Genomic DNA, 15,360 nt, shown 5'->3' on the forward strand with positions numbered 1-15,360 from the left:
ATTTAAGATTACTTTTAACCACCCTGAGGGGAAGGGAGGGGGGAGGAGAGGGGAGCTGTCGAAAGATGGCGGCTCCCCCACAGCGGCGCCGCCTCCCCCCGCCGCCATCACTGCGCCTGCGCCCGGCGCCTGCGCGCGGCGGGGTGCGGCCGGCGCCCGGGTTCGGGTTCGCCGCCGCCGCCCCGGGAGCAGCGGGCACCGGGCGGCCCTGAGGTGAGCGCGGCCCCCGCCCCGCGCCGGGCCGGGAGGGGAGGCAGGACGGGGGTTGTGTGGCTGCTGAGGGGAAATAGGAGCAGGGAGGAGTGGGGAGGAAGGGGAAACGGGGTACTAGGGGGGTACCGGAGGGGTACCGGGGGGGTACCGGGGGCGGCGGCTTCCCTCAGGGCAGCGGGGAGCAGCCGCCGGGGGTGGCTCCGAAAGGGGCTTGGGAGGTGCGGGGAGAGCACGGCTGGGGCTGAGCCGGTCCCCGGGCCGGTTTCCTGCGGGGAGATGTGCAGGAAGTGCGGCCGCCCCGCCGGCAGCTCCTCGGCTTTCCTCTTCCGCGGGGCAGCGGCGGCTCCGTGCAGGGGGGGGGGGGGGCGACAACAGGCGGGCACGGGGCGAGCTCCCCGCTTCCAGGGCTCGCTGTGTTCAGCACGAAGCGTTTTCCTCCCTTACAGGGACGCCGAGGAGCAGTCCTACGTGATCTGCCCCCCCAAAAACCCCCCGCCACGTTCCTGTCTCGAAGAGCACACGGCTGGAGGAAGGCGCTGTCCGAAATCATTCTCGCAGCCTTCGGCACCTGCATGCAGTGGGGAGGCACAGGTACGGTGTGGGGCAGGCTGTGCACATCACCCACCAGCTCGGTGGTTCTCCGCTCCAGTTCTGTAAGCTTTCGGTATCGGTAACGTCCCACAGCCAGGAATTCCTGGCTTCACCTCCAGCTACCTTGTGTTTGTTCGGAGCCTCCCTCCTTCTGATTTAATTTGGCATCCCTTTGTTCTCCCCTTTAAAAGAGCCGGTGAATAGTCAGCGTCTGTTTGCTCTTTATAAGCACTTGTGATTTCCACCGTATTTACCCTGAGTTATAAAAAAAAAAAAGGGCTTTAAATGCTTTTGTTCGCTGTCTGTACCCTGTGCTTACCACACGTGTCTCGCACTGGAGTGCGGCGCTCCTTGTGCCCGGTTCATTAGGTGTGTCCTGCTTGTCCCAAGCCTGGTTTTTGCTTTTAAAAACTTTTAAGTTCTCTTCTCTGCTATATAATTTACATCTGGCATGAAGACTGCGTTTGGCCAGTTTGCCAGCATACAGTTGCACTCAGGTCTCTATAGGGAACTTACAGCTATGAGACATTATTTGTCATTTTGGCTTTTGAGCTGTTTCCATAAAAAAAGAAGCTTTTAAGTGTTCTTAGGAGGAACTTTACAGACATGTTGGAAAAACAATGAAATATGTGGTTTGCCATTGGTAGGGGAATGCACAGTTTGATTTGCTTTCATGATGAGGCTGTGATTTTTCTGTCCGAATGTTTTGACACAATATGGTGTCATATATTACAGAGGTCTTGTATCATTAAAAGGAGTATTTTATTTTTTTACTTCACATTCCTATGTCCGTATGGTAAATCTGGTGGACTGCTGAGGCGCTACTTTGTCACTGATAACTTCTGCTCACTGTTTAGAACTGCAGGATTTGATACAAATGAGACTGGCAAATGGGGCAATATTGTAGCACAGCAGCCATGATAAAATACCCACTGAATGGATGCGTTAACTTGTGTTTTAATTGTATCAAAACTGCTTAAAGAAACTTTTGAAAACTGTTATTGATTGACCAAGGGCATTTTTTGTTTTACTTCCCAGTGAAATTTGGGGGAAGAGGAGGAGAAATCAAAAGCGAATCAAAGAAAGTGTGGGGGTTTTATTTTTGAGGAAGAAGTCCAGATTTTCCCAGTATACCTGTTACCCTTCAGGTACAACAGTGGTGTCTTCCAACTTCTCTTAAAAATAGCTTTTATACTCCCAAGGAATGCCAGGTGACAAGGTGATAGGAAGGTAGACTAACAGCTGTTTTTTTTGTTTCCCCCCTCCTCCCCCCCCTCAAATCACAATGAGGGTGGCTTTAACTGGATTTGTCATTCATCCTGTAATGTGCTTAATTCTCCTAGCAGAACTTAGTCACTGGGGTACTGTCTTTTTTCCTTTAACAGTCAGTACTGAATAAATCTGTAGAAGCTAGGAAGGACCTATAAAAAGTGGTCAGTGTATGTACCCAGGACCTCTGCAAGCAGCCTGCATCTCTGAGGAGGTGTGCAGTGGATCTGGGTGCAGAACCCTGCCGTGCCAGCTCCTGGTCTTACTTCTTTACTGTTACCACCCTTGAAGCACGTTAGGAACATTTTGTTTAAATAAGCTCTGAAGGGTACCATTGTGACAAGTCGATGCTTTTGCATGTGGTTGCAAGAACATCAAGTTTAATGCTCTGCAGCCTCTGATTATGGCAGGATGCATTTCATTTTCATATGCTGTAGGGATGCAGATACCTACCGATGTTCTAGTTTTTAGTTCCTGTAGAGCTGCACTTTGGTATAGTCTTATTTCACAGTCCTGCAGCTGTTTCATTGGCTTGTTTCTCATGCACTGTAATCTTGGATTCATAGAGCTTAAGTTCATTGATATTTGGTCACTCATATCACGACTCTCATATAAAATCTGGGGTATGAGTGCATGCAATAACAGTATTGATGCATTGAGGTTTGTGTGGGTGAGGTGCCTGAATGGCTCATGCAGAACACTGTTTTCTCTGTGGTTCCCAAGGAAATACTGATTATATGGTAAAGTTTGTTTCTTCATTTTTTTTTTTAAATAAAAAGAGTAAATGGATAAACCAATTTCAGCCTGTTTTGGTAGGGATATAAGTCTTAAAAACACTATCTGAAAGGTTTTGGGAAGTTTCCTTTAGCTTAGAAACATTTATTTATTTATTTATTTATTTATTTGGTGAAAAATAGGAAGGTCTTTATAGTGTCTGCAGTGAGATGTGGGAATTGTGCTCTTGTTAGACAGCAGCAGTGTGTGTGGAAGCTGAACCTGAAGCTCCACAGAAGTGAGCTCCCTGGGTTCTGCTGTTCACAGAACCTGGAGCTCTGGGTCCTGGGCTGGTGGTTCTGCTGTGCTGCTGAAATCTGGCGTGGCTCATGAATTTCTTTCCCCTCTGCTGCCACTCAGGCTGTTGGATGTTTTACTTCTCTTGCCTTACAGGTAAATGGCAGGACAGAAAGCAGCGTGGAAACTTTGAAAGGCATTCAGAAGTCCAAGTAGGTCATTCACTGCTGAAGGAATAGTCAGGGTATTAGGGATGAGGTCTCCTATTTAGCTTTTTTTTACTCTTTCTTGGCATGCATGCTCAAGTTTGGCACTTGTCCATTCGTTTAGCGCTTGCCTAAAACAATGGAGAGTAAGCTGAGCTGTTATGGAATAGTAACACAGTCTCGATTAGACTACTGAAAGCCCCTTTATCTTCCCTGTTAGATCTGGTGGCTAAGTTGCACAAATCAAAAATCTTTTAGGCTCCTTTGTACGGGTGAGGATGTTAGGATATAGTTGGAGCTGCAGTTTGTTGTGGAAAGGTTCTGCCTGATTTTATGTATGGACGGCGTGAATCATCTCTGAAGTTTTTGTTACTGGAAAATGAGCAATTATGTTGTTTAGATTTCTGAGCTTCTGCTTGCTCCAGATAAAGCAGTATCAAACTTCTGAGCCTGCAGAACTGGGAGGGATTGATCAAAGGTGATGGCTGAATAGAACAATACTGCTCAGTACAGGTGACTTCTGCTGAACTCCTGGTGCTTTTTCTGCTCATGTTTGGCCAAAATGTGGCCCTGTCCAAACTGGAAAGAGAGATGTAGAAAACCCGACAAGCTCTTTGAAAACAAGGTTATCAAAGAGCAATATCAAAGCTAAAATCCACCTAACAGAGGCATCTAGTGTTAATGGAGCGAGGGCAGAGACATATCCTGCTAAGAAATAGTTCCTCTGCCAAGAATTTTTCAAAGTGCAGGAAGTATAAGAAAGTACCCATCTAGAAAGCCCCAGGAGAATTCAATTGTATTTCCGTTCTGTTTTCTCCCTTCTCTCAATCGGGAAGTGAATTCGGTTGTATTTCCGTTGTGTTTTCTGTCACTGTTTTCTCCCTTCTCTCAATCGGGAAGTTTCCTTCAGACGTGGTGAAGAAAACTTTTTCTCTCTCCCTCAAAAATATTTCGAGGTAATATGAAGTTACTCAATTTCACTTAGGATAGCTTTGGAGGGAAGATGGGGGTGGAACCCAAATAGTGAATTTCTCCTGCAGAAGTCCTGCTGGGCTACAGGAGAGCAAGCTGCCCGTGTTAACGATACCCAAAAATATGTAATTAGGTCAGAACGGGAGCAGCTCTCCTGACGATGTCTCGACATGTCGATCGAAATCTTGCACATTCCAAAGGAAACGCCAGGTGTGCAGACAGTGAAAGCAGACTTTGCAGCATCCTCTGAGGAGGAAACTAACCCCAGCTGGAATGCCAGTTTGGTAATTCGGAGGCATTGATGGATAAGATAGAAATAACTTCTCCATGTATTTTTGTACAACATTTCTCTGTGGGGTAATGCGTGTTGTTTTTTTTTTTTTTCTTTAATTTCTTGAAAATTATTCCCATGCTGCTGTAACTGTTAGAACTCTTCATGTTCTGATGATCTTCTGCCTTGACTGTAATCAAAGTGCTTTCTCTGGCAGGACTCAGCAACCAGAATTACCTCTCACTACTTTGGACTTTCTGTTGACTCCTTTCTCTTGCCAAGTAACCTTTAAACTTCACTTTGAAGCTCATGCCTAGCTTTCTGTTTCTAAATTCTGAGTCTTGCTTTTGATGCGTTGATGTGGTCGTCTGTATTTTTCTCTTTTTTCCAGTTCTCCTTTTTACCTGTTGTATATGTTTTACTCTCTAAAATTTTTTCCCCAGAATTCTTTTAAAGCTTTAAAAAAAAAAAAAAGCAAACCCTACACTTTTTTCCTGCTCTTTGTAATGTTTGTTGGTGATGATTGATTGGGGAGTATGGTGTTTTTTATTCCCAGCATCTATTCGTACAGCACGCAGTGCCAAGTTCCAAGGTGCTTGAGAAAAATGAATTTTCCTCTCAAATTTGAACCTCAGCTTCTTGCTTTCTTATGAGTTTTGTTGTTATGTAAATTGTTTACAAGCAGAAATTACAAATAGAGACTCTGAACATGTTGAACAGAGATTGTGGATTTAATAAAAAAGGCTAGGTGGAGGTAATACTGTTTGTTTGCTTGTGGCTTAAATTAAAAACTCCTTTGTCTTCCACATGTAAATCTTTAACCAAGCTACACCTGCTCGCAGCCTACAGGTTTCTGGAGAGTGGGAGCATCTTTCTACTCTTTCTTTTGATTAATTTTCTAAATGCTTTGTTTTAGTACTAAATTTTGTATCCCAGTCTGTTTGTTTTTCTAGTCTGCATATGCCACACACGAATCCTTTCAGCTAAGAGAACCTACTTTAAAGGAGCCCTGCAGGGAAGCATACTTTAGAGCCCACAGGCTCTTTAATCATATTTGAATAGTTCATACTTAGCCTGGTGCTTTGGCATTTTTGCATGGAGTTACTTCCTATTGTAACTGTTGCTCTCTTAAAAGTGAAGCTGCAGCCAGGTAATTCGAGATCTTAATGCTGTAAAAGCGTTATTCATATTCCAGATATTTTTTTTTTTGTTACTTTACTATTGTGTTCCAAACCGAAAGCTGCAAAGACCTCTTGAATAAAACCCAGCAAAAATAATCTCTGAATAGCACACTTTCTTTAGAAAATTTTAATGAGATTGAACCAAGCTATTATAGCTTCCCATTGTACAGGGAACGTGTGGCATTGTAGTGGACCAATATAAGAAACTGCCCGCGTTGTGTTACAGTACTGGTGCCTGGTAGGCGTGGGTAGTGATGCAATTCTGGGTTATCTTGCCTTTCTGTGAAAAATCCTGTGCGGGAATGAATAGGTATGTGAGCCCTTGGGGGAGCTCGTGGTTTGTGCTTTAAGGAGAGCCGTTCCCAAAGCCTTGCGATTTATGTGTTTTAGAAACTAGGAACTGGGATATAAAAGGCTTTGTGTGTCTCGTTCTCCATGAGACTTCTCGTGCGGGTTTTTGAATGCATGTGTCCAGCTTAGCTCTGCGTCATCACGGAGATGGCTTTTCATCAAGTGATCAGAAGAGCTGGCTGCTGCATAGGTACTTTTCATTTGGAAATCATCTTCTGCTCTGAAATTGCTGGTCAACGCTAAAGTTTGGGACGCAGGACTTAATTCAGTGGTTTGAAGTGCGTGTAGGAATTAACTCTAAGACCTGTTCTCTGCTGCTGTTCAGTGCTGCTGCCCTTGGCAGCTGCCGGTGCTCCCCTCCTCCGCGATTCACTCCCACCGTGTCGTACCGCTGGCTTGGCTGCACCAGCCCCTGATGCTCAGGAAATTGGGTGAAAGGACTCCTCAGCCTGTTGTAGTGTGCGGTCACGGCTGAGAAGGTGGGCTGCTGCCTGGCTGGGGAGGGAACTCGGCGCTTGGAAAGGTCTGAAGGCAGCCTCATCATGCCAGAGCTGCAGGGAGGGCAGGGGGAGAGCCTGGGACAGCGAGTTACAGCTGCCCCTGTGGATACAGCAGTGTTATGGCATCGGGATCCATTCCCTCTTCTGTCACTGTTTTGTAACCCTTAGACCTTCTGTGTTCAGGAATATGACCTTGTCTCGTGTGCTGTTAGGAGCAGTGCAAAACCTCTTAATAATAAAATGCTGAAAATGTTTAATTTGTAATGATTTTGGTAGTTTTATATTAAAATTTCAACTCTTGGTTTTGCAAAATGCAACTAATGTTTCTAAGCCTCTAATTCGTTAGATTTTTACCTTTTTTTGTTGTTGTTTTTTGTTTTTCTTCTAGCCCCCTTAAATGAAAATCTTGGTGCAACTGTTCTGGAATAATATATGCAGTCCTGCTGTTGGTTATTGCTGGTCAGTGCTCTTCTTTTTTATTGATTACCTTTACAATTTCCAGTGGCATGCCTCTCTCTTTACATTTGACTCTGGCCTTGAAGGATGACTGATGTTTCTGATGTATGATGAAATGCACACGTATGCTTTTCTGCCAAAGCTCAGAAGCACCTGAGCTCAGATTTTGTTTCAGGTGATTCATGATGTTTAAGCAATTTAATTCCTGCCCTTTTCAAAAAGGATCAACTGCTTCTGCATCTTTCTCCTGCTTGGTTCTTCCAAATTCCTCCCCTCACACATCCTGCTCAGTCTTTCCGGTGCAAGGTTTCAGCACTGCTTCGCACAACTGGCTGCCTTTTAATAGCAAGTGTGTACATATATTTATACTTCCTTAAGCACTGTAAGTTGTAGTGACCGAAAGCAATATCGCTCACTTGAGTAGCCTGCTGCAATGCCAAAGCTTAAAGTAGTTTTTTTTCACCTAGTACAGAAGAATCATGTGTGCTCCCAGTGGGATGATAACAGTATGTGGATACAGACTCTGTCAAAAAGCTGTTTGTTTCAATGGTCTTGAAGGGGAATTTGGAGGAACGGGATTTGTGACTTCTTATTAGCGAAGTACTTCACTGCTGCTTGTTTTTATATTTCCTTTGCAAATATAATGCTGTTAAAGTTGTGATTTTTCTGGAATGTGCAATGTAGTCCCTCCTACTATTTGTTTCTTCTGTTTGAAGCAGCATATTTGGTGCTGGTTGCGAGTTGGGGATTACTGATAGTACCTCAAAGGCATTTGGGTGAGAAGGCAGATGCATGTTCCTTCTTGCTCAGGCTAGCAGTGGAAGCTTTAGCACAGAAATGAACAGCAAATGACTGTGCTTGTAGTTGTTCCATAGTGTTTATGAACAGTAACAGGAAAGTTCCTGTTCATGTAATAAAAGCTTAGAATGAATCGAGTTTTAGTCTATATCCACTTGATTATCAAACCTATTCCTTACATTTCAAGAAAGGGATAAGAAGGCCTTTAAGCTTCACGTATCTCTGGGAACATTTCCACAGCCTGCCCAGGAAGGCTGTTTGATTGCTGATCTCTTACACCGTGTGTTTTTTCTAATGCTTGGTATAAGCTTTCTTTATTTTACTTCAAGCCTATTAAGTTTTGCTTGTTCTGTCACCGATTAGTGAGAATAATCTGTTCTTGGCCTCTTTAGAAAAATTCTGTATGTATTCTAATCTGGATACCATTTCTAGTTTTATTTCAAAGAACAGCTTTTCTTGTACGTGCTGCTGTCTGAACCTTTTGTCCAGTGTTTTCTGACTGTGAGTCGAGTGAATTACTGTAGTAAACGGTAGCAGTGCAACCCAGCAATTGATATCTTGGCTTACTGCACATTTTTCGGACCTTTCTTTGTGCTAAACTTCCTAGGCAGTAGAACACATAGACAAGAAGTGTCAATTTAGAGTGTGTGTGGACTTACAGATGACAGAGTATCTTGTTACTGGTTGTGAGATCACGATCCTTTTCCGCTTGCAGGTATTTCCTAAGGACTTGTCCCTCTTGCCTGTGGGAAACTGTCTGGCCGTAAGGCAAGACTGTGGGAATTTGGCTAATTTGTGCTTATGTGGTTGGAGAGCAGCCAGTTGTCACTGAGCTTTCAACTCGTTGCATCTCTTTCCCTATTGTCTTTCTAGCCTCTGAGCTCTTCATAATGGCTTCTGAGACACTGAGTATGTCTGGCTGCGATAAGAAATTGTTAGCAATATTAAAAACACTTGCAAAAGCATCTCTTAAAAATGATTGTCGTCGAGCGTGCCTTTTCTAACTTGTTCTCTTGCTTTGTGCAGGACTTTGTTTCTGGGTAAAGAATGCAGACCATAAAGTGCGTAGTTGTTGGAGATGGCGCTGTGGGAAAAACTTGTCTTCTCATCAGCTATACCACCAATGCCTTCCCCGAAGAGTACATCCCTACTGTGTTCGACAACTATAGTGCCCAAATGACTGTTGATGGCCGGACGGTTAGCCTGAATCTCTGGGACACTGCAGGCCAGGAGGAATACGACCGTCTGCGCACACTCTCGTATCCTCAAACCAATGTATTTGTCATCTGTTTCTCCATTGGTAGCCCCTCTTCCTACGCAAATGTGAGGCACAAATGGCACCCTGAAGTTTCTCACCACTGTCCTAATGTTCCCATTCTTTTAGTGGGCACGAAGAGAGACTTGAGGAATGACCTGGAAACAGTTCAAAAGTTGAAAGAGCAAAGCTTGGCTCCCACTACCCCGCAACAGGGGACTTCACTGGCTAAACAAATTGGAGCAGTCAAATATTTGGAGTGCTCGGCGTTGAATCAGGAGGGTGTTCGGGAGGTGTTTGCTGAAGCTGTTCGTGCAGTTCTGTATCCTGTGACAAAGAAGAACACAAGAAAATGTGTCTTATTGTAATTACCTCGGGTGGTGGATGTTCAAAGTTGAATAATGACTAGAGTTTTGGAGGGCTTTTTAACGCGTTAAATTGAAGATTTGCATCTTGCACTAACAGCTCTAAGCAGAAATGGATTATGCAAAGAATATTCTTGCAGTCTTATTGCTTCAGGGAAACTGAAACAAAATAGTTTTTTTTTTTTTCCAACTGAGAGGTCAAATATATACTTAATTTCTAAAGTTCCAGTCTCCAGCTTCTCCAGGGATCATTTGGCTTCTGTACTTATTTAGCGGAGGAAAATAAAAGAAGGGATGAAGCCAGACGCCTTTAGTAGATAACTGTCAGTTACCAGACTTGCTGAAAAGCACAAATTCTGATAACTTTGCTTTAAGCATAGCTGCTGCTTTTCCCATCCCTTATGTACAGACCAAACTGGTTTTTACACACATCTGGCTGTCCAGTTGTTTGCCAATTCAGAGCTTGAAAACAATTTGTTTACATGCAGAAATGCCTGAAATAGTACTGAGACTCACCTTAAAGTGAACTGTGACCATTCATATGAAGATTTAACATAAGGCATATTTAACCCAAAAAGCAAGACCCAGGGAACACCTGCAGTTATTTTGTTCATAGAAGCAGGAGATGATTTCTCCTAACGTAAGGAACTTAGGATAATAATGATGAATCCCTTGAACGAGTGATTTTCATGCTGTCAAAATGGAGAGGTGGAAGAGTAGTTTAGATGCAAGTCTTCCATAATCTTCTAAACCAAGATAAGGTTTTATTTCACTCTCCAAAGAGACTTAACACCCTGAGAATAAACTTCATGATCTTCTTGGGCCGACTGAGATAGTTGGGATCACTCTTACTCTCCAAGTGAGCTTTTCAGTGTAATCCCACTCTCCCTTTGATGAATTCCAAAGACTTGGTAGAAGCCCATTTTCTCTTGAAGAATTCATTGCTTCACTTTTTAATGTTCTTGGAGCGACCACCTGAGATTTTACAGCAATTCCTTTGTTGTTTTTCTGGGAGATCATTGACAGAAAATTTGGATGTTCTATTTGCAGGAAACAGAAATGCTTATTTCTTCTGATGGTTTCAGTTAAGTTTGTAATGGTTAGCCAGTCACTGGATAGATTTACCTGGGCAATTTTCTCCCCTCTGCAAGGTGATCAGTTGTTATAGACGGTTGTAACTGAAGTTCTGTTTACGTACTTTTTTTTTTTTTTTTTTTTTTTAACTTTCTCTAGCAGCTCTAGTGAGTGACAGCTGGCTTTTATTTTCAGGATGTTCACTGTTTTTTGTGTGTGATTCTGGGACCAGCTGAGGAGTGAGCGCATGAAACCTTCCTTAGTCTTAACCTTCCAGCTTGGTAGTATGAAAGCAGCATGCTTCAAAGATGCTTTGTATGAAACCAATGGTGCTGGACTGGGCTTTGTTGTCTGAGGTTGACAGTACTGTCTTTGTCCAGATGCAGCCTCGATTGGTAATTCAGAACTTGCTTTCTTGTGATTCCCACACATGCAAAACTGCACTGCGTATACCCTGGTCAGAAAAAAAAAAAAAAAAGCCTCATTTTAGCAAGAGGACAGAAAATATATCAGCAAGGTTATTAGGGATCTTGTGTTAATTTGACCTTGCTTTGTCTGATATGAAAAAAACAACAACAACAACAAAAAACAGGTAGATAAACACATTCATATTTGTGCCCTTATTCCCCTCTTTGAAGAGGATGTGCCTTTCTTTAGCTGTTGTAACTGTCACTGTCGCTAACCACAATCTCTGTGTATTGGCTGTGTGCTCGTACAGGTACTGCTTTAGCAAGCTGCAGCCCGTAGATACAAAATGCAGTGAATTCAGGTATCGGTATAAGCGGCTAGTAAAACAGTACTGAGTTTCACATTGCCTGATGGCAGGCAACACCAAAACGCCCGTAGTGAATGATGTTTGCAGAAACCTGGAGACTTCTGCATGTTTTTCTTCACCAAGTGCCATTGTCTGGAGTGTTGTTGCATCTTTTGCACTCGTAGAAGAAGTGCCGGTCCAGATGTGGCTCCTACCGCAGTGCCCCGCAGGCTGTGAGGGAGTAGGAGGAGTATTTCAGTGAGGAAACCTCTGCTCACCATGCTCTGCCTTTTCTTCAGTAATATGCCTTTAGTGTGGGCTTGACTTGCTGGCAGCAATTAATCCTGTGCCTTGTAATGCAAGATTATTTTCTGTAGGTAAATTTCAGTAACTGAGTAAATAGAATTTATCATGTTTAAGATATATTTATTTAAGCCAGTGCACATGTTTTTATAATGCAGGTCAGGCTTAAATCAACAGTCTGGTTACCCTGGTGCAAGCCCATAACCTCTGCTTAATTGAGATGTACTTTAAAAACTTCGTGATATATTTGAACTGCTCTTAAATAGGCTTTTGATGTCAACAACAGGCACCTCTTTTTTTTTTTTTTTTTTTTGCTATACAAATTTGCAATTTTGTACTGAAGCTACTACTGTTTTAAAAAGTTTTTACTTCTTTACATACTGAAATCTTATAGTTCTGCATCTTTTGTGGCTATTCCTAACTGGATGACAATAATTTTGTAGATGAAGTCCTGTGAGCAAGTATTGTTGCACACACCCTGTTTCTGTAGGCTCACAGAGCAGCTGTCCTGGTGTTAACTGGAAGAGGGTATGGCGAGAGAAAATTCTACTAAATCAATCCATTTGAATTGATTACATTATTGCTTACATGATACTAGAACACTTTATCCCCATCTAGATTACTTAATAAATAGATCGCACAGCAGTACTGAGGATATTAACACAATAGTGAGGAAAATGAGCAGAAAGTGAACTTTGAACAACTTCAGAAGCTTTTTACTGATTTCAGAGTACCTCATCAATAGTCATTTAGGTGCCTTGTATTTGTATCTTTCTGTCACGAGCAAAAATCCTGCTGGTTGACAGCTGATTTATTCCAGCATCTGTTTTTCATGAGAATGACCTTCAGGAGTGCACAAATCCAATGAGCTTTTCCATGCAGTTGGCATTCTCTGTTTAATCTTTTTTTCTTACAATTTCTGGTGCATTTCATTGTAAGTAGCCCAGTGCTTCAGTCTACAATCCATCCCCTTCTTCCCTTTATGTTTTTTTCTCCTGTGGACAGGTAACAAATGCTTCACACAATCATGTGGCTAGATTTTGTCTGTTCAGAAGATCAGGGTACCCCAGAGTTAAGTCGTGAGGGTTTCCTGAACTGTTCAACATTCTTCAGTTTGTTTTCTTAGTGGAAATGTAGCACGTGTGTCATAATTCACAGAAGAGGCTCTCTGTGAAGAGACTGGTTTTAATCTTTCAGCTTATGAATCATTTCTCAAATACATAAGCATTTTGAGAACACAGTTGTGGCCACCCGCACGGCATCGAGCAGTTCAGGAATTCTGCGTCCGAAGGATGCTACGAGGCGTGTTGAGGTGTGTAAGTGCTTTCTTCAGTTTACAGCTGTCGCTATTTATATGGAATTTAAACTAGAGAAGCCTCACCGTGCTTTGTCGAGTGCTAAACCTTGCTCTGTAGGAACCTTGGTGCTGCTTGGGCTCGCCTGGAGGAGCGGAGGATGTCTGGAAGAAGGGTTCACCCCGGCGCCGCCCGTCCCGGCGGGAGCCCAAGACTAAGTGTGGTACTGATACATACACTGGCGACTTGATTTTATACTATAAAAGAATTTGTATTACAGCTAACAGTTTTAAAAGATTTTTTTTTTTAAATTATGCGAAATTAAATTGTAATAAAACCTCTCCTCATCTCCGTGGCTCTGCTGTTAGCTCATTCCTTGCTTCCTAATGGGGCTGCTGTGGAGGCGGCTCTCCCCTACCCAGCTTCCCTGCCCTGGAGGGGGTACGGGGCTGGGGGTGGCGGTGTGTGGGGTTGGGGTTGCATGTGGGGCTGTGTGTGGGGTTGGGGCTGTGTGTGGGGTGTGTGTGTGTGTGGTGGGGGGTGGGGTTGTGTTTTTGCTGGGGTTGTGGGGTTGGGTGTGTGTGTGAGGGGTGTGGAGGGTGTGTGGGGTTGGGGTTGTGTGTGGGGTTGTGTGTGGGGTTGGGGTTGCGTGGGGGATTGTCTGGGGGGTGTGTGGGGTTGGGGTTGTGTGGGGTGGTGTGTGGGATTGTCTGGGGGATTGTGTGTGGGGTTGGGGTTGTGTCTGGGGGGTTGTGTGTGGGGTTGGGGCTGTGTGGGGTGGTGTGTGGGGTTGTTTCTGGGGCTGTGTTGGGGGGCTGTGTGTGGGGTTGGGTGTGTGTGGGGGGGGCTGTGTGGGGTTGAAGGTGTGGGGGTGTGGGGTTGAGGGTGTGTGTGTGGGGGTGTGTGGGGTTGGGGGTGTGTGTGTGGGGGTGTGTGGGGTTGTTTCTGGGGCTGTGTGTGGAGTTAGGGTTGTGTGGGGGGCCGTGTATGGGGTTGTTGATGGAGTTGTGTGTAGGGTGTCTGGGGCTGTGTGTGGGGTTGGGGCGGTGTGCGGGGTTGTTTCTGGGCTGTGCTCGCTCCCGTTGGGGCCGCGCGGGGCCGCTGTGCCTCCCGCTCCCCTCAGCGCCCGGTTTCCGTTTCCGTCCCCGTCCCGGTGCCGCCACCGCCTCAGCGATGTCGGACTCGGAGAGCGAGGAGGAGGCGGATGGCGGCCGCGCCGAGCCCTTCTCGCTGGCCGGCTTCCTCTTCGGCAACATCAACGAGGCGGGGCAGCTGGAGGGGGACAGCGTCCTCGACAAGGTGCGGCGGGGAGCGGCGCTGAGGGGAGCGGGGCGGCGGGGGCCGGGGCGGCGGAGGGGCCGCTCCGAGCTGTGTGGCGGTGTCCCTCTGCTGTCCCCAGGAGTCCAAGAAGCACCTGGCCGGCCTGGGGGCCCTGGGGCTGGGCAACCTCATCACCGAGATCACCGCCAGCGAGGACGACAGCCCGGAGGCAGACGGAGCCCACCTGGACGAGGAAGGTCGGGCACCGGGCACCGGGGGGGCTGCGGGCTCAGGGCCCTGCTCGGAGGGGAGGAGGGCAGCGAGGTGGGCACTGCCTCGGGTCCTCTGCCAACGGGCTGGCCTTCCTGCGGGTACCTGAGCGAATCCCACATCATCTCCCAGCCCCTTGTGCACACATTGTCTTTTATAGTTAATATTTTAACTTCTCTTTGTCTCTTCTGGCTCATAAATATACTTATGTTTTCCCCTACATTCAACTCTTCTAAGCCTGTTCGATGCACAGTCTCTTATTTCAGGTTTTGTTAAACGGTTTCATTGAGTAATCAGAAAGCATTTCCTTTGCTAAAGCTGGTTACTTACCAAATTTGAGCTGAAACTCAGAGCTCTTGGGGATTTTGAGTGGAATAAAGAGGAAATGTTCTCTTGGAAAAAGTTAATCAAATGTTTTTATTCCTCTAAGAAAAAGAAGCAGAGGGGGAGGATTCAAAAGTACATAGCAAAGTCAGGTGTTAGTAATATGCATTAAGATAAAGCTTTGTGTGACTAGATGTTTTTCTTCGTAGGTTGGGTTAAGAGCACAGAAGATGCTGTTGATTATTCAGATATCAATGAAGTGGCAGAAGATGAAAGCCGTAGGTATAAGCAGGCAATGGGCAGCCTGCAGCCAGTTCGAAGACCAGGTAAATGGCTTTAGCATTTAGCATGTACAGCTCTAGCTAGTACAGTGTGTTTTGGGACAATTGGTTTAACACTGGTTCTGTTAAATGTGTGTTGTTGTGCCTTTTTGCTCATTGTTTCCAGAATCCAATATAAGCTTTTGTGAAACCGTATTCACTGGATAAAGCCACTGCTTAAGACTTCCTTTTTTAAGAAATGAGTTTTTCATCAGAGTTAAACTACACTCTGAAGAGAAACTAGCACCCTTCTTTTGCCATGGGGTCTCCTGCAGAGAATGCTAATACCTGCTGATATTTCTTTAACCTGTGTTCTTAGGA

At 44.9% G+C, this 15,360-nt stretch overlaps 1 protein-coding gene and 1 pseudogene across 11 annotated transcripts in view; both read left to right on the top strand.

Annotated features, from left to right (window-relative positions):
• Positions 1-72: 72 nt before the first annotated feature.
• LOC311443991 (rho-related GTP-binding protein RhoG pseudogene) lies at positions 73-11,018 on the top strand (annotated as a pseudogene). Of its 2 annotated transcripts, XR_014698937.1 has the most exons (4): positions 73-213; positions 660-804; positions 6,954-7,024; positions 8,846-11,018. The product of XR_014698937.1 is annotated as a rho-related GTP-binding protein RhoG pseudogene (transcript). The 2 variants fall into 2 exon arrangements; XR_014698938.1 differs by lacking the exons at positions 73-213; positions 6,954-7,024.
• Positions 11,019-13,998: 2,980 nt separating this feature from the next.
• The window catches only part of TAF1 (TATA-box binding protein associated factor 1), a 29,790-nt gene continuing 28,428 nt past the window's right edge, over positions 13,999-15,360 (top strand). For 4 of the 9 annotated variants that reach the window (XR_014697557.1, XR_014697558.1, XR_014697559.1 and 1 more), the window contains exons 1-3: positions 13,999-14,164; positions 14,265-14,382; positions 14,929-15,045. Coding sequence is in view for 5 of the 9 variants with exons in the window: in XM_084534515.1 (XP_084390641.1) it covers positions 14,039-14,164; positions 14,265-14,382; positions 14,929-15,045 (361 nt within the window). In the remaining 4 variants the exon portion in view is untranslated. The remainder of the gene's footprint in view (positions 14,165-14,264; positions 14,383-14,928; positions 15,046-15,360) is intronic. The other 5 variants (XM_084534515.1, XM_084534512.1, XM_084534510.1 and 2 more) reach the window with 2 other exon arrangements.

Source organism: Aythya ferina (genome assembly GCF_964211825.1).
Source record: "Aythya ferina genome assembly, chromosome: 13".
In the NCBI taxonomy this organism is placed as follows: Eukaryota; Metazoa; Chordata; class Aves; order Anseriformes; family Anatidae; genus Aythya; species Aythya ferina.